This window comes from Macaca nemestrina, chromosome 16 (genome assembly GCF_043159975.1).
Source record: "Macaca nemestrina isolate mMacNem1 chromosome 16, mMacNem.hap1, whole genome shotgun sequence".
In the NCBI taxonomy this organism is placed as follows: Eukaryota; Metazoa; Chordata; class Mammalia; order Primates; family Cercopithecidae; genus Macaca; species Macaca nemestrina.
This window is the reverse complement of record NC_092140.1, coordinates 425,412-443,826: the sequence shown is the minus strand read 5'-3', so window position 1 is coordinate 443,826 and position 18,415 is coordinate 425,412. Positions and strand designations below refer to the sequence as shown.

Sequence of the window (18,415 nt, the reverse complement as noted above, 5' to 3'; positions counted from 1 at the left end):
AAGCATTTCTCATCCCAACCTCCACGTGGCCCTGGAGATCCCAACACCGCAGCCAAAGCCAGGTCTTCATGGAAGCGTTTCTCCCGAAAGCCCCCACCGGCGAGGGCCCCCAGAACCACCGTGAGAGGCCCGCGGGGCCAGGGGCTGCCTACCTCACAGGTGTCCATGTCCTGGGACAGCTTGAGGCCCCCGCGCCCATCACAGTGGCAGGTGTAGCTGCCCGGGGAGTTCACGCAGACCTGCTCACAGCGGCCCTGCAGACACTCATCCACATCTGCCAGCCAGAGGGAAGTGGCGGTGAGCGGGGGAGGCCTCTACACTGTACGGGGCAGGATCACACCACAACTGCTCAAACCACACACAAGGTGCACTCGGGGAATTACGTGCAGATTCTAACGGGTGCAGCCTGGGGTTTGTAGGCCCCCATTGGAAAGCTAGGATTGCACCCTCGGCCTGCTCCTGCCAGGCTCTTTCTTGAAGGGAGTGAAAGTGCCACAGGTGTTCCAGGGGGACGCTCCCAACGGGCCAGACCCACTCCCGCCGCCAGGCTGGTGTGGACGGCAGGTCTAGGAAGAACAAGGCCCGGGCTGTGCAGTGAGGTGTCCCCGGGAGCACAGAGGCGCTGACAGCTGTGGTGGGAGATGGAGGTCAGTGCAGGCAGCCTGGGCCTCCCCACCCTCTCTGTCTGCCTACTCAGCCCCTGTTCCCATCACTGGGGGCATGGCCCCTCTTGGAGGCTCTGCGGCCAACAGGGTCCCCCCATGGCGGCTGAAAAGAGAGAACAGTAGAGGGAGGCTTGCTGCTCCCCATACCTTTGGGGAGAGGCCCCATCTACGCAGGTGGAGAAGGGTACGCACGTGTGTACATGCGGTGTATATGCATGTGCACGGTACGTTCGTGTGCACAAGGGGCATGGGTGTGTGCTCACGTGTGTGGGGGCATGGTGGTAGAAGAGGCCATTACCAGGCTCACAGAAACAGAGAGAAAGAGACTTTCTTTCACCAGAAGCGCCCAGTTGTTAGCAACTGCCCTGGCTCAGGCAGTGACCGGCACCTGTGTCTGGGCTTGGGCGTCAGAGGAGGAGGAGAGAACCCGAGGGTGACTGCGTGGTGTGGGTACCTCGGCAGGCCTTCTCCTGGGAGCTGTATGCAAAGCCCTTGTCACAGAGGCAGGAGTAGGAGCCGGGCAGGTTCTTGCAGCGTGCCTCCCCGCAGGCCTCCGAGTCTGCACACTCGTCTATGTCTGCAAGCAAGACCGGCCAACCTCAGCATGGCAGCATCTCAGACGGGGCCAGGGCAGGTGGCTGTAGGGGCTGGCCAGGGCACCACCCGGACATCACACCCAGGCTCTGTGGGGCCAACGCGCCCTGGCCCCAATTCCCTCCCCTCCTCCCCTGACCGGGCAGCTCCTGGGGTGTTGGGGGCATGCTTCTGATCAAGGCCCGGCTGGGAAGGCTGATTTCAGCCCAGCAGATGGAGAGCTGGGAAGGGCCTTGCTTGGTCCAGGGGTGGGGGGCGGTGGTGCACGCTGTGCTGTTCCATTTAAATGATGGTGCCACAGGATACGGGGCAGTAAAAAGCAACTCCACCAGGGGCATTTGAAACCAAAACCCCCAAAGAGAAGCATTTATAGGTTTCAATCAATTTTCACTACCGGGTTAAACCACAATCCTAAGACTTGAACATCTATGTGGGACAGACACTGTTTATGGCCAAGCGCCCTGGGGTACAAGGGGCAACCCTGAAATGAAGACCTTTAGTCACCAGAGGAGAGCAAGGACAGGGGCATGGAGAAAGAGGAGGGGAGAAAGAGGAGGGGAGAAAGAGGAGGGGGGGAAGAGGAGGGGGAGGAGGAGGGGGAGAAGCAGAGAGGAAGAGGAGAAGGCGAGGGAGGGGGAGGGGGAGGAGGGGAGGAGGTAGGGGAGGGGTTGAGAGTGGTGGGGGAGGAAGAGGGGGAATAAGGATGGGAGGAGGGGGAGGATGGGAGGAGGGGGAGGATGGGAGGAGGGGGAGGAGGGGAGGAGGGGGAGGATGGGAGGAGGGGGAGGATGGGAGGAGGGGGAGGATGGGAGGAGGGGGAGGAGGCAGGGGAAAAAGAGGGGGAATGAGGAGGAAGAGGGAAGGAGAAGGAGGAAGAGGGAAGGAGAAGGAGGAAGATGGAAGGAGAAGGAGGAAGAGGGGGAGGAAAAGGGGGACCAGGGGGAGGAGGAGAAGAAAGAGGAGGAGGAAGATGGGGAGGAGGAGGAGAGGACAGGACGCCTCTGTCAGTGTGGGCAGTAACTGTGAGCCCAGACTTTGCCGGGAGTGCCCGACTGGTGCAGGGACCCATGTGAGGTGCTTTAGACGTCATCTCTCAGGATTGACCGTGTCTTCACCTCTCTTTAAACCTGGGGTGCTGCTGTCTTCCAGGACAAGGATAGAGCAGTGATGGGAGGGGCTCTGTCCTCCAGGCAAGAGGAGGAGGAGCTGAACGGCGAAATGGGTTTATGTGTTAAGATGGGAATCACGTCATCTGCACAGAGGACTAACTCCTGGGTGGTCAGGGAAGGGAACCATCAAAGTGGACACAAATAGCAGCTGCCTTTTGAAATCGGGGGACAGCGTGTGGCCCCTCCTGTCTGGTCAGATTCACTCTCCAGCTCCTGGGCCTGTTTCTCCCTGAGCAACTGTCTGTCCCATCCACGCAGTCCAGTGTCCTGGACAGCCAGCAGCAGCAGTAAGAACGATGCCAGAAATTCTCAGGGACACGCCTGGGCATGTCCAGATCCAAGGCGGGAGGGAGGAGGAAGATGCTCCCCCTGCGAAGCCCCAGTGGCAGGAGCAGCGCCCAGGACAGCATCGGGGGTGCGCACATTCACAGTGACTTTCTGGGGTGTCCCGGGGCTCCCCAGCTCTGGCCCTGGGCCAAGGGAACCCCAGACTGAAACACGAAGGGAAATGGGGAGGGCAGGGCTGTATTTAGGGAACAGACAGAGGGAGACCAACAACAGGGTGCTTCTGGGGACGCTGGGGAGAGTGGACGGCAGCGGGGACCCTAGCCTGGAACTCTGACCCACAAGCTCACTGCACAACAGCCTGGAGCACTCCCAGGCTCTGCGAGGCTCTGGGGACGGGACGAGGCCCTGCAGCCAGCAGAGTGGCCTCTGAGTTCTGGCCCTCAGATGCCGGGTGAGTCATCCTGACGTGGTGCCGAGTAGCTCCCTGTGCTGCGGCTCGCCTGGGCTTGTGCAGTCTCTGCAGGATGCCCCATCCCGTCCAGAACCACAGGAACCCAGCCAGCAGCAGCCTCTTGCAGAAGCGCAGATGTGACCAAAAATAGAAGGTGGGGAGAGGAGAGGCCTCACCCCAGGGCCTTACCTTGGCAGGTCCTGCCGTCAGAGGAGAGCTGGAAGCCGCTGTGGCAGGCACAGTGGAAGCTGCCCGGCTTGTTGTGGCAGATCTGGAGGCAGCCCCCATTCTCCTGGCTGCATTCATTGACATCTGGGAACAAGCACAGGCCTGAAGGGGAGCCCAAGGGTGCAGAGTCCCCGTCTAGGACAGGGAGAGATCCCAGAGGTGCACATCCCAGCTCTGGAGCAGGGAGGGACCCTGGGGCTGGGAGGCACAGCCCAGCCCTGGAGCAGGGAGGGAGCCCAGGGGTGCATAGCCCCCATCTAGAGCAGGGAGGGTCCCCAGGGCTCGGACCTCACACCCCCCTCAGCAGCCCCAGCGTTTCAGGGTCCCTGGTCCTGGCCTTGCGTGTGGAGGTGATGATGGGAGGGCTTGCGTGTGGAGGTGATGATGGGAGGGCCCGGGGAGCTGCTGGCAGTCACCGGGGGATCCCCTGCTGTGGTCTCAGCCCGGGGAGCTGCTGGCAGTCACAGCCACAGGGCTCAGCTCCCTGGATGCCCACGTGCTTGCAGGAAGAGGCTGTAGGCCAGGAGTGACCTCTGGGTGCCTGAGGACAGACAAGGCCAGGCCAGAGCTGGCCACTCCTGAGTGAAGCTCTCCCAGGTCACCTCTGGGGTGGGACCTGCCAAAGGGGACAGGCTGGCCTGCTGGACTCTCGACTATGGGTCTCCACCAGGCCCTGGAGCTATTCTTCCTCCAGGGTCTTCACTGATACCACAGGTCTGCACTCAAGGACGGTCAGAGGTGAAATTTCTCCCCCGCCTTTCAGTCGTGGGCGCTGAGGCACCACCTGGCGTTTCCTTTCATTCCAGCCCTGCTCCCAGAGAGGTGACCGCAGCTCCTCCCAGTTCTGGGGCTCCGGGATACCTCAGGGCTGCAGCCGCCTTGGGGCTGTCAGAGAGTAGCCTGAGGACGGCTGTGCCCGGAGTGGGAGTGAGGAGTGGGGATCAGGACAGGGTTGGAGAGGGAGGGAGACCCTGCCTTTGTCTTCAGCCTCACGTGGCTGTGGGGGTCTTACCTCTGTCACAGAGCCGGCCCCCCCAGCCAGCTTTACACAGGCAGAAGAAGTTGCCCATGAGGTCTTGGCAGGCTTGGGTCCCCTTCTTATCACAGGGGTTGGGCGTGCACTGGTCAGGCAGGTCTGATTGGGGACACAAAGTGGAAAATCATGCTCAGCTGCCCCCCTGTCCCCGACGCAGCTGGGAGTGGGGCAGCCATGGTGCCTCGGGTCCAGCCCGGAGGAGCTGAGAGGCGGAGGCTGAGGCGGGTCCCGGGCACCCGAGCCCCCTGTGCTGGCCCAGGGCTGACAGAACAGGCTAGCGGGCTGGGGCCGGCTCCAGGAAAACTCAGATCAGCTGGCAGGGAGTGCCGGCAGGCCCGACGGGCGAGGTGGGAAGGGCCGAGGGCAAAGGAGCAGGAACCGCCTGGCGCGAGGCCCAGGAGCTCGGACCTCCCGGGGAGCAGGCAAACAGAACCCCCAGCTGACCTGGGGCCCTTGCAGGTGGACTCAAAACACTCTGCCTTCCGTGGCCAGCCCCAGCCCATTTCTGGTGAACTCTCCCGGCCGGGCATGGCGGACAGGACCCCGAGCCCAGGCTGCACTGCCGGAGGGGTCCTCCAGGAAGCCCCCTCTTTCTTCTTAGCCGCCCCCCTCCACGTGTCTTGACGGCTTTAGGCCAGATGTGTGCTGCCCTCTCTCAGGGCGATCACCTGGGCTGAGCTCCTGCAGGGCGAGAGGGCAGGGGGGTGGGTGGGGGCCTGAGGGCGGGAACCCGTCCCAGTGCAGCTGCTTCCCAAAGAGTCCCCCGTACCGGGAGCTGCTCACAAACGCTTCCAGGACACGGACCGAACCCACGTCCCAGAGGCAGGCAGGGAAGCCCCCGAGAGCGCGGTTACGCAAGCCTGAGCCCCAGGAAGTTGGCAGGAAGAACTACAATTACGCCCGGAGCTCAAAGAACCCTTTCACGGCCGCGGGCCGAGCAGCAGCAGCTCAGGGCTGGGCGTGGCAGTGCTCAGGGGCGCGGTCCACGCTCGGCTCCGCCCCATGCGAGGACTCAGCCACGCTCAGCTTAGCCACACACGGCTCCGTGGGGAACCCTGGGTAGGGCCCCCGCTGGCTGAGAGAGGCTCCTGTCCATTGATTCCACACAAGTTCAATAAGGACCAGTCCCTGGGAAAAGCGCAGGCCGGGCCAGCAGGGCCCCAGAGCACTCGGCCAGCGCCATCCTGAGGGGGTCAGCTCTGGTGGGGGCACATCGAGTCTTCAACGGATGGGATCTCACTGCCAGCGTGTCGCTTCCGTTCCTGAGGCTCCCAAGGTGATGCTTCCCACCAGGTCCGTGGAACGTGGCGTTTCCAACAGAGGGTCCGGGCTCGGCTGTCAGTGCAGGAGCTGCTTCCCTCCCACCTGCACTGGTTGGTGCCTGGTGCCAGGGTGAGCGGCAGGTGGGTCTGTGGTTCACAAAGCTGTGTTCCTCCAGCTCATCCAGTCACTGCGTGTGGCCAGCACAGACACAGCCCCTGTCCTCCCAGGCGGGTCCAGGCACCGAGCTCACCAGAAGCCCGGACACAAGTCCCAGACTTCTTGGGAAAGCTGCCCAACCACACTGGCTTCTTCTTGCGATGCTTCGCCGCATGCCTCAGTGTTTCCTCCGCACACCTCACAGTGTTTCCTCCGTATGCCCCAGTTTCCTCCTCATGCCTCAGTTTCCTCCGTACACCCCACAGTTTCTTCCTCATGCCTCAGTTTCCTCCGTACACCCCACAGTTTCCTCTGTATGCCTCATAGCGTTTCCTCCATACGCCTCAGTTTCCTCTGTATACCTCAGTTTCCTCCATACGCCTCAGTTTCCTCCATACACCTGTTTCCTCCATACGCCTCAGTTTCCTCCATACGTCTCAGTTTCCTCCATACGCCTCAGTTTCCTCCATACGCCTCAGTTTCCTCCATACACCTGTTTCCTCCATATGCCTCAGTTTCCTCCATTCACCTGTTTCCTCCATATGCCTCAGTTTCCTCCATACGCCTCAGTTTCCTCCATACACCTGTTTCCTCCATATGCCTGTTTCCTCCATATGCCTCAGTTTCCTCCATACGCCTCAGTTTCCTCCATACGCCTCACAGTTTCCTCCGTACACCTCAGTTTCCTCCATATGCCTCAGTTTCCTCCATACGCCTCAGTTTCCTCTATACGCCTCACAGTTTCCTCCGTACACCTCAGTTTCCTCCATATACCTCAGTTTCCTCCACATGCCTCAGTTTCCTCCATACGCCTCAGTTTCCTCCATACGCCTCAGTTTCCTCTGTACACCTCACAGTTTCCTCCATCTGCCTCAGTTTCCTCCATACGCCTCCAGTTTGCTTGTTTTGCACAAATGACTGCCAACAGAACACTTGCAGGTGTGGACAGAGCTCGCGTCTCGAAGTATTTCTAAGACGCTATTTTCAGCAGGTCGCTATAAATGCCTTCTACTCTGAAGCACACAGGGGCTGGGGCTGAGGAAACAAGGACCAGGACCAGGGATTCTGCATCAGCACAGCCACCAGGAGCCGGCCGGGGCCCCATCCCTGACCCTGCCATGGCCCGGCTGTACCTGGGTGCTGTGTCCGCAGGACGTCTGGAGACGTCAATGTGATCACAGCAGGGCCTGGAAGGGGGAGGTCCGGCCTGAACTAGAGAAACGAGGGGCGCGTCCACTTCGCCACTCTGGCCTCAGATGAAGAGGCTCTGGGGGCAGGAGGGAGTCAGACACATGCAGGGCAGGCGGACTGTGCAGGGCCCAACCTTCCGGCACCAGAACCTGACCCTCAAGAGGCCCCCACTGTGGAGGGATGCTGTGCGCTGCCACTTACAATGTTTGGTTAGAGACTAAAGTCATTTCAGAAGTGGACACCTGCCCATGTGATGTGAAGGACTGGGAACCTAGTCCTGACTTTGCCTGGAACGCCCTTTGGAAAGACCTGTGTCCCTGAGGCTGAGGACAGCGAGGCTGAGCGACAGCGAGGCTGAGGGAGAGAGGCTGAGGGAGAGCGAGGCTGGGGCCAGCGAGGCTGAGGGAGAGCGAGGCTGGGGGAGAGCGAGGCTGGGGGAGAGCGAGGCTGGGGGAGAGCGAGGCTGGGGACGGCGAGGCTGAGGAGTGAGGCTGAGGGACAGCGAGGCTGAGGGAGAGCGAGGCTGAGGGAGAGCGAGGCTGAGCGACAGCGAGGGTGAGGGACAGCGAGGCTGAGCGACAGCGAGGCTGAGGGAGAGCGAGGCTGAGGGAGAGCGAGGCTGAGGGAGAGCGAGGCTGAGGGAGAGCGAGGCTGAGGGAGAGCGAGGCTGAGGGAGAGCGAGGCTGAGGGAGAGCGAGGCTGGGGCCAGTGAGGCTGGGGGCCAGCGAGGCTGGGGCCAGCGAGGCTGGGGCCAGCGAGGCTGAGGGAGAGCGAGGCTGGGGGAGAGCGAGGCTGGGGACGGCGAGGCTGGGGGACGGCGAGGCTGGGGGACGGCGAGGCTGAGGGACGGCAAGGCTGAGGAGTGAGGCTGAGGGACAGCGAGGCTGAGGGACAGCGAGGCTGAGGGACAGCGAGGCGGGGGGACAGTGAGGCTGAGGAGTGAGGCTGGGGACGGCGAGGCTGGGGGACGGCGAGGCTGAGGGACGGCGAGGCTGAGGAGTGAGGCTGAGGGACAGTGAGGCTGAGCGACAGCGAGGGTGAGGGACAGCGAGGCTGAGCGACAGCGAGGCTGAGGGAGAGCGAGGCTGAGGGAGAGCGAGGCTGAGGGAGAGTGAGGCTGGGGGCCAGCGAGGCTGGGGCCAGCGAGGCTGAGGGAGAGCGAGGCTGGGGGAGAGCGAGGCTGAGGGAGAGCGAGGCTGGGGGAGAGCGAGGCTGGGGGACGGCGAGGCTGGGGCCAGCGAGGCTGAGGGAGAGCGAGGCTGAGGGAGAGCGAGGCTTGGGGAGAGCGAGGCTGGGGGAGGGCGAGGCTGGGGCCAGCGAGGCTGAGGGAGAGCGAGGCTGAGGGAGGGCGAGGCTGGGGGAGGGCGAGGCTGAGGGAGAGCGAGGCTGGGGGAGAGCGAGGCTGGGGGACGGCGAGGCTGGGGCCAGCGAGGCTGAGGGAGGGCGAGGCTGAGGGAGAGCGAGGCTGAGGGAGAGCGAGGCTTGGGGAGAGCGAGGCTGGGGGAGGGCGAGGCTGGGGCCAGCGAGGCTGAGGGAGAGCGAGGCTGGGGGAGGGCGAGGCTGGGGCCAGCGAGGCTGAGGGAGAGCGAGGCTGAGGGACGGCGAGGCTGAGGGACGGCGAGGCTGAGGGACGGCGAGGCTGAGGACAGTGAGGCTGAGGACAGTGAGGCTGAGGACAGTGCCTGCTCCTGCCGGGTGCCCAGCTCTTAAGTGGTCCCCAGTCTCATGGCCGCCTACCCCGGGGCCTCCCCCAACTCATTTATTTCCCTGTTGGGCATGTACTGATACCTCTACGATGTGAGGACGGAACCACATCTGAGGGGTGGACACTCAGCTGGTGCCCAGCAGATGTCTGTGGAATTTCCTCCACACAGCAGGGAAACCAACAGAGACAGAAACCTCTGCAGGCCCCAGAGGGCACCCACCTCCCTGACCCCGCCCAGCTCCCTGACGGGCACCCACTTCTCTGACCCTCATCCCGCAAGCTGGGCCTAGGGAGTCGGTGGTCTGGCTGGTCATGCCCTGGGCACTGGCGCCTGCAGAGAGTTCAGGAGGTGAAGTTTATCTCAGCTCCGCCCATGACTGCATTGAAGGACAGGAGGGAGCAGCCATGGCTGTGGCTGGAATTTGAAGCCAGTGCCGGCAGCTAGGGCCTTTCCCTGGGTGGTGACAGGCAAGGACCAGGGCCCTATCCGTCTGAGGGAAGGGCGAGGGGACGCTCCCTGTGGCGGGGGTGGGGATCCTGGTAGCCGGGGCTCAGTGACCGCTGCCTGGGCCACAGCCTGTGGGGACCTGACCTTCCTGGGGAAACCCATGGGCCAAAGCAGCCGAGAAATCCAAGCACCAAACGGCCGCTAGGGCAGGACGGGAGTGTTCAGCCGTGTAGAGGCCGGATGTGTCCATGGGAAAGGAAAGAAATGGAAGCAGAGGCTCTTCAGGGGCACCCGGGAACGCAGCCTACACTCTTCCCAGGCCTCCTCCCTCCGTCCACCATGCCGCCTGGGTCCTGGGACAGCCCGAGGGCCACAGGCTCCCATGCAAGGCCCGCTGGGGGCCGGCTTGTCTGGGGCTGAATTGGGACTCTGTGGGGCTATGGCTTTAATTTCACAATAACCGATAACCAGTGAACTGAAGCCAGGACAGCACCGTGAGCACCAAGTCAGAGAATTTTCACGAGGGACTAATGAACAGGAACAGGGTGCGAGGCTGCCCCAGCCGTGTCCTCCAGAGGCGCCTTCCCAGGGGAGTGTGAGGCTGCCTGCTGTGGCCCCCAAAGCACCTTCCTCACCGCCAGGTGTCTTTTGAGGCACTCAAACATCAGAGGCCCCAGCCATGTGCTCTGGAGAAGCTGAGAGCCCCAGGCCACAGGCAGGGCAGCCTCTGAGGGCCGGCTCAGGGAGAGTGGCCGGAGCTTCTGGCCTGGGGCAGGTGGACCTGTTATAAACTGCATGTGTTGCCTCTGGCAGCAGCCACAGCAAGAGATTCTCTTCCTATCACACAGGGAACAAACTCAAGGATCTTGACCCTGCCCTCCTCTCCCCAGCTGGCCGCACTCGGGGATGCTGATGCCACAAAGGAAATAATAAACCAAAACAAGATAACTGTACTGGGCGGCGGGAGCAGAAATGAACATGTAGCAATCAGTCATCTTCATCCCGCAAGCAAGCGACGCTGTGGAAAGGACGGCCTTCTTTGCTACAAATAGCCAGAAGTGAACTTGGCAAAGGAAGCGCAGGGCGCACGGGAAGAAAAGTGCTCCAAGGGACAGACAGGACGGTGCCGGGGTGAGGAAAGCACAACGCTGTTCAGACAGTCTCCAATATATGAATTGCAAGCCCAGTTAAAAATATCAAAAGGGCTTTTTTAGGTTTTTAAGACTATTTTTTAAAGTCTAGTTGTATTAAAAAATAAGCAAGATAACCAGAAAAAAGACTGAGGAGGGCATAGGAGACCCACCCGCGTGCATGAGGCCAAGTCTAAAGCTGCGGCCACGGCCTGTGGAAAACCCGGCAGAAATCTCCCAAATACCCAGCACGTGAGGATGGAGGCCAGCGAGGCACCGGGGACGCGAGGACGGAGGCCGGCGAGGCACCGGGGACGCGAGGACGGAGGCAGGCGAGGCACCGGGGACGCGAGGACGGAGGCAGGCGAGGCACCGGGGACGCGAGGACGGAGGCAGGCGAGGCACCGGGGACGCGAGGACGGAGGCAGGCGAGGCACCGGGGACGCGAGGACGGAGGCAGGCGAGGCACCGGGGACGCGAGGACGGAGGCAGGCGAGGCACCGGGGACGTGAGGATGGAGGCCGGCGAGGCACCGGGGATCTGAGGACGGAGGCAGGCGAGGCACCGGGGACGTGAGGACGGAGGCCGGCGAGGCACCGGGGACATGAGGATGGAGGCAGGCGAGGCACCGGGGACGTGAGGACGGAGGCAAGTGAGGCACCGGGGACGTGAGGACGGAGGCAGGCGAGGCACCGGGGACGAGACAGACTTCAAACGTGTGGTGCTGGGGCAGGAACTGTGCCTGCAGTCTACATCCCCTCGTCTATCACGCCAAAAGAAATTACAGGCGGATCACAGATGAAAACACCTAACAGCAGATAACTGTTTTGTCATCTTGGGGAGAAGCCTAAAGCCCAGGAACTAAGAGAATATAACAAGTGTGAAAACAGAATTTAAAAGAAGAGACTGGTTTAGCAATCACTAAGATAAACCATGTGTGGCAGGATCTGCTTGTCTCCTCCGAGCGCACAGGAGCCTCCGCCTCATATGCAGACTTTGGGCCCTACGTGGCACCGGGCTACTGTGTGTGGCTGCAGGTCAGGGCGGGCTGGGCCACACGGCAGGGCCACCCTCCCAATCCCATGTTTACACTGAGCATTTCGTCTGTCTGTGGCTCCTGGGCTGGGGTCTGTGATCCAAGTCTGGGAGGCCTAGAGACGCCCACGGACAGCTCATGGGGTTTGGGGAGTGGGACTGAGCCACCTCTGACTCCTTCTGCCGACTGGGATCTGGTTCCAAAGCCACGCCTGGGAAGAGACTCCTGCCTCTCCCAGGACGACTCTGTACTGCCACGCCTCCGTTCTCAGCGCCCACAGGGACGCACCAAGGTGGCCTTTCATCTAAAACCAGACACAGGTGTCGCCAGGGGACCACAGACCCAGTGTGAGGGGAGCTGTGTGGGTTGTGCCGCAGGTATGTTAAAATTCATACAGGACACCCAAAATAATCAATCTTATTCTATGATAATTTTAAAATAATAAAAAAGACTTGTGGCAAGCTGAAAAAATGCTTGATAACTTTACTACCAATGGCTAATTTGCAAACACCTACACATTGAGAAAAATGGGCAAAAAATATAAACAACAGTTTACGGTAAAAGAAATACACAGTTTTTAAACCTAGGAAGTATAGCTTTACTCATTAGTTAAAAAACAAAACAAAACAAAAACCTGAAATGACTGATGTCATTTCTCACCTGTTACATTGGAAGAGATCAAAAGTTTAAAAAAGCCGTTCATTCTCCCCTGCAGGGGCGGCGGCTGAGGCCGGCTCTGGGATAATTTGGCAGTATCTGTATCCAAAGGAAACAGGAGGACTGCCTCTGCAATTCCATCCTTGGGAACGCATCCCGCAGACGCACTCAGACGTGTGGGAGGCGACAGGTGCACGAGGATGTCTCGCCAGTTTTGTTTATAACGATGGAAATTGGAAATAAACTGGACGTCAGCCAACAGGCATGGGCTAAGCCCGCGTGATGGCACCGGCTGGAAATGCCAGCGTGAAGGGGAGACAGACGCGAAGAGAGGGTCTCCTGCGCCGACAGAGTCGCAGAGGCACGGGACAGACCGCGTGTGCTAAGCTGCCATGCACGTGAAGAGTGGAAGGCCGCTCACGCATATTTACATGTCTAAGCACAAGATTCTTGGAACTGTAACTACAATGGTGTCTGACTCAGAGGCGGGCACGGGCTTCCACATCACACCCTGTGAAGTATTTACATTTTGTTCCATGTGCATTTATTGCCTATTGCTAAAAACGTCAAAATTTACTTGTTTAAAAAAGAAAGTTTGGTGAAAAGGGAGCAGGCCTCAGGAAGAGACCACAGCTCCTTGAAAAACAGAACTTGGACACAGGAAGGGGAACATCACACACCGGGGCGTGTCGTGGAGTGGGGGGAGGGGGGAGGGAACTGCATTAGGAGATATACCTAATGTAAATGACGAGTTAATGGGTGCAGCACACCAATATGGCACATGTATACATATGTAACAAACCTGCACATTGTGCACATGTACCCTAGAACTTAAAGTATAATGAAAAATTTTTTAAAAATAAAAAAATAAAACAAGAAAAAAAAGAGAAAGGAATCTGATAATCAAACCTAAAAAAAAAAAAAACCAAAAAAAACCAGAACTATTCAGGGCCCTCCACAAACCACAGCCAAGCCTAAAGTCATCCAAAGCCACAGTGCTCCCAGGAAAGGAGGCTGACTTACTCTGCACGCAGGTGGCGAAGCCTGGGTCTTTGGCGTAGGGAGACCCATACTTTTCGATGCAGCCTGCAGGAAGAAAGGGAATGGATGTCAGTCATCCTTACGAGACTGGACGGACTGCAGAGCCTCTGCTTCTGAGAAGCTCTGGAGAGGCAGTTACTCTCCTTACCTGGGGTGCTATCATCCTCCAGAAACAATGCCGCTTAGCTTGTGTTCATACAAAACATTTTAGCCCCAACCCCGACAAACAGGAAACCGCCTCCAGCAACTCAGCGGAGCTGGGCACCCACACCTGTCAAGTGCTTAAAGCACTGCCCGCAGTTTCGAGAGGGTTCCTCCCGCCATACAGGAGAATCACCGGGAGTGTTCACTAAGTTTCCTGATAGTACTCAGAAAGCTAAACTTCATTTTCAAGTTGACCCCTGTTGGGAAACGCTGTCCTTAACTGGAAAGCCACTCTGCTTTAGAGAAAGCCCCTGCGTGCTCTCTGGCTGGCTGGACACGGCTTGACAGTGGACATCCCACTAGGGCGGCCGGGGGAGGTGAGGCCCGGCATACGCACATCCAGGGATGGCCCGAGACGAAGACTGTGCGGAACGGTGCGGGGCCTCTCGACCTGGCCCTTCGGTGGGTTACTGTTGCTTATGCAGGTGCAGAAAGGCATGGACACACAGCGGAAGGCCTCCTGCGGGGGTGCCGTGGACAGCTGGCCATCCCCTGCTTCAGAACTCAGTCCCAGCACACCCAGGCTGGCGCCTGGACTTTCCGGGCCAGTTCCAGACCCACTGTGTGTGTTCCAGATATGGACCCGGGGAAGGACCCTTTACGAGGACATTTACTAAAATGCACTTTGCAACATTAAAAAGGAAGACCCTGGAATACATTTCTCTCCTTCTACGTGAAATGCACTCAAGGAGCTCTGAGACGGTGTCAGTCAAACAGGCTGACCCGGGGTCTCTGGGCTTCCCTTTCTTGCTGTCCTCCCTTCTCAAGTGTACACTGGGGGTCTCCGGAGGCCGCCCCGCATGCACCAGCTGCTCTGATGGCTGAGATAACGTCTGTGCATTCCTGTTCTTCAAATTAAACGAAACACTATTCAGTGTTCTTGGTTTTAATTAAGAATACGGTAAATATCAGTCCGTACAGCCCACATGAACATGGACCCCTTTGGGGTCCTCAGTGACTTCAGAAGTGTTTAGTGCTGAGATCAGAAAACTGGAAGACAAAGTCCATTACATGTCCTGACATGGAGCTGAGCCTGGCGTCAACTCAGAGAAGGGGTTTGCAGATAACGGCATTCGCCTGAGGTTCACTAACACGGAATAAAGCTGTGGTATAAAATAAACAGAGAATCTTGTGTTTCTGACCTGCATGTTCTGGACAGTTCCACATACACCGTGTGATTAAGAATCTTCCTTCCAAGAGTTACGTGGTGAGGAGATGCCTCCAGCATGAAACAAGTACCCCCCAACTATGCCTCTACGACAACCAGGGTAGAGAAGTGATTGAGACTTACCTAAGTATCTCGGGTAAAAATAGTCCTGTGGAAAAAGAAAGAGAAAAGGCAAGCATTGACTGGCACGCTACGAGGGTCTCTAAGCAACATAAGCATCCGCCGGTTAATCAGAGGCTGCTCCACGGTGGCCGGAGGCCACCCCACCCAGGGAACCGAGGGGAAGTGACCCGGGAAGCTGCCGTGCTGCCGACTTGGCTCCTGCAGACGGGCGCTTACGAAGCCATTAGCACGACTGCTGTGAGACCAACAAGCAAAGGCAGGGCCATTTCCAGCTGCGTAGGAAGCACCACCCCGTGTGTCCAGCCTCTGGAGAGGCCTGTCCAGGAGAACGAGAACGCCTCCAAGTAAAACTCCAATCTTAGTTCCCTGTTGACATCAGCGTCTCTAGAACCCAAAGACCTCAGTTCCCTGTTGACACAAAGGTCTCTCAAAACCCCAAAGACCTTCCTTTTGGCACACGGGCATTGATTTGCACTCATTGTATTGGTGAAACAAAACTGGTACTGGATGAGGCATGGAGGCTGTAACGAAGGGTCTTCTCATCCATGAAAGCACGCCGACGAGGTCCACATTCGACACAAGTGAGCTGCCGAGTCCTGGAACCACCTGCCCGTCACTTGGCCAGCAGAGGCCAGCCGGAAACTTCTTCAGGATCCTTCTGCCATGGCCCAGATTCTAGGGCCACAGCCTGGTTAAAGCAGCCTCCAATCTCCAGCTTAGGGTCAACCATGCCAGCAGTTTGGCCCTGAATGCTCTAAACCAAGAGACCACAGTCATGGCAGAATAGTCCCAGCGGCCTCTCCATGCTGCGTATGAGTCAGCATTTTCACACTATTTTATGAAACCCTCACAAACAACACCCAGGAAGGTCTTTTTAATCCCATTATCAGGAACGAGGAAACCTGGCTTCAGGATGGTGTGGGATTCGCCTGGAGGCGCGAGGTTCAGGATTAGCAGGCACTGGTAGCATTTTGCAGAGTGGCGGGCAGAGGCAGTACCCAGCGCCATGTGCAACGCGCCTCTGGCTTCATGTGCTGGCTCTGCACGGCTTTTCTGCCTCCTTCCCACCTCTTTCCCACACTTGCTGGCCTCGCCACACCTTTTGTGGGAAGAGCCTGGAGGGCCCCACCCCAGCCCTGCCAACACCTTCCTGAGGCCTGCTTGGATGTGTTTTCACACAGTTGTGTTCCAGGAGAGATGGGATGCTCTTAAAATCTTACTCCGTTAAGAGAAAGGAAGGGTCAGGGTGAGCTGGTGTTCAGCTCATGTGTCTGTTGGAGGGCGGCCGCCCTGGAGGTCAGGAGGGCTTCAGACCTGGAACACACACCCTCATATGCCTGCCCTCATTTCTCTCACTTCCAATTTTAGTCATGGCAAACTCCAGAAAAGGGGTGACCAGCAACACGAGTGAGCCCTGGTGGAGGTCTGGGGCAGCACGGGGCAGCAACAGCTTCCCCAGCTTGGAAGGAGAAGGGAAGTGATGGGGCTTTGTCTCAAAGCGGGAGGCTCTGGCTCTGAAACAAAAGACTTAGGAGAGATGCAAAAGGTGTCCTTTCAGGTTTAGGAAGCCAGGGATTGAAAACAACTAAGAACTAGTGAGCAAACGGCCTAACTATACACAAATGCTTGCATTACCACAGCTTTACAGCATGTCCTATATTTCAAAATCAAGACTAGTCATACTACTTAATGTGTAATCTGTATTAATACCAAGTTTTATTGTTGCAAAAAGGCATTATTCATGGAAAAATTATGCCAATCTCCTCTCAGTCAGCCATACCTATGGGAATGGGGTTTCTGAAACCACAGGGTTACAACTCTGGGCAGTGTATCCTAATTTGCATGCTTGATTATTTGAGGCGGTAATGGAGGCAGAAAGCATGTGTCAATTCCACCTGTGATCTAGGGGAAAGACCGTTAAATCCTGAGCAAGAGTAAAGCTTCAACAAATAAACCTAAAAACGCTACACACTCCCAAGAGAAAGAGACACTTCACGTCGCCCTTAGAACATTCTGGCCAAAGAAGTAAGACCCAGAAATGGCTTTGAGTAAAGGCACCCAGATAAGCTCCCTGACCTGCAGAACCAAACACAGAGCACTTTGTTCTCAAAACCCTCCCGCCCCTGTCTGCACTACAAGTTGTTCAGGTGCATAAACCTTGGCCTGAAGCTCTGCATTCGCCGACTCTCCAGGGCAGCACCCCCAGGAGTCCCCATGGAGCAGAGGCCACCACTCAGGAGGCCGAGATTTAGAACCAGGAGCTCCTTACATAGACACTGACTCTCTTTCTTCTCGACCTAGGAAGAGCGAGACCTGTGGTAATGGGTTGGTGTGCTGGGGTTAGGTGAGGGCAACAGTGGGAAGAAGCTGGGATTCCCAGGCTGGAAATGGCGCCATTTGGCCCCTGGAAATCCTCTCCCTAGGGATCTGATTCTGTTTTATTCGAATAGCTACAGATAAAAATAAGCGAGCAAACCACTGCACTGTCAGCTGAAGCTTCAAGAGGAAAAAGACAACATCTACCTGCCTAGCATCGAGCCTGGTACTGACTGTCCCCCAGAGGCCTCAGGAGCCATCACCAAACACGTGGATGGATGACAGATGAACAGTGGACGAGTGCATGAAAGAATGGATGGGTGAATAAATGAGTGGATGGGCGGAGGGATGCATGAATGAGTAGGTGGATGGATGGATGAGTGAATGGATGAATGAGTGAACAGATGGAAGGATAGATGGATAGATGCATGTATGGACAAATGCACAGATGGATGAATGAATGGATGGATGAGTGAATGGATGGATGAGGGAATGGGTGGATAGATTAGTGAGTAGGATGGATGAGTGAGCAGACAGATGCATGGATGGATGAGTGAGTGGATGAATGAATGAATGAATGAATGAGTCAGTGGATGAATGAGTGAATGGGAATGAATGAATGGATGAATGAGTGGATAGAGATTGATGAATGAACAAATGAATGAGTGGGTGGATGAGTGCATGGATGAAAGAGTGAATGAGTGGATGGCTGAGTAAATGAATGGAGATGGATGGATAAATGAATGAGATGATAGATGACTGAGTGGGTGAATGAATAAATGAGTAGATAGATGGGTGAGTGGATGGATGGATGGATGAATGAATAAAACAATGAGTGAATAGATGGATGAGTGGGTGGATGAATGAGTGAGTGGGTGGATGAGTGAGTGAATGGATGAAGGAATGAATGAGTGGGTAGATGAATGGATGAGTGAGTGGGTGGATGAGTGGATGGATAGATGAATGAATGAATGAATGGGTGGATGAGAGAGTGGGTAGATAAATAAATGAATGAAAGAATAGGTGGGTGAATGAGTGGGTGGGCGAATAGATGAGTGAATGGGTGGATGTGTGTGTGGATAGATGAGTGAATGAATGAGTGGGTGGATGGGTGACTGGATGGATGGAGATGGATGAATAAATGAAGGAAGGAGTGAATGGATGGATGAGCGAGTGGCCGGATAGTTGAATGAATGGGTGGGTGGATGGATGGATGGATGAGCGAGCAAGTGGATGGATAGCTGAATGAACGGGTGGGTGGATGGGTGACTGGATGGATGGAGATGGATGAATAAATGAAGGAAGGAGTGGATGAGTGGACGAGTGAGTGGATAGATGAGTGAATGAATGAGTGGGTGGATGGGTGAATGAATGAATGAGTGGGTGGATGGGTGAATGAATGAATGAGTGGGTGGATGGGTGAATGAATGAATGAATGAGTGGGTGGATGGGTGGATGAGTGGATAGATGAGTGAGTGAATGAGTGCGTGGATGGGTGAGTGAATGAGTGGGTGGATAGATGAGTGAATGAATGAGTGGGTGGATG

General features: G+C 57.3%; 1 protein-coding gene across 1 annotated transcript in view; it reads right to left on the bottom strand.

Moving 5' to 3' along the window:
- LOC105485241 (growth arrest specific 6) overlaps nucleotides 1-18,415 on the bottom strand; it is a 48,695-nt gene that overhangs the window by 15,724 nt on the left and 14,556 nt on the right. The window contains exons 3-8 of the mRNA XM_011747477.2: nucleotides 14,554-14,578; nucleotides 13,041-13,103; nucleotides 4,408-4,530; nucleotides 3,357-3,479; nucleotides 1,120-1,242; nucleotides 153-274 (exon numbers count right to left, since the gene is read on the bottom strand). Of these exons, the coding sequence (XP_011745779.2) occupies nucleotides 153-274; nucleotides 1,120-1,242; nucleotides 3,357-3,479; nucleotides 4,408-4,530; nucleotides 13,041-13,103; nucleotides 14,554-14,578 (579 nt within the window). The remainder of the gene's footprint in view (nucleotides 1-152; nucleotides 275-1,119; nucleotides 1,243-3,356; nucleotides 3,480-4,407; nucleotides 4,531-13,040; nucleotides 13,104-14,553; nucleotides 14,579-18,415) is intronic.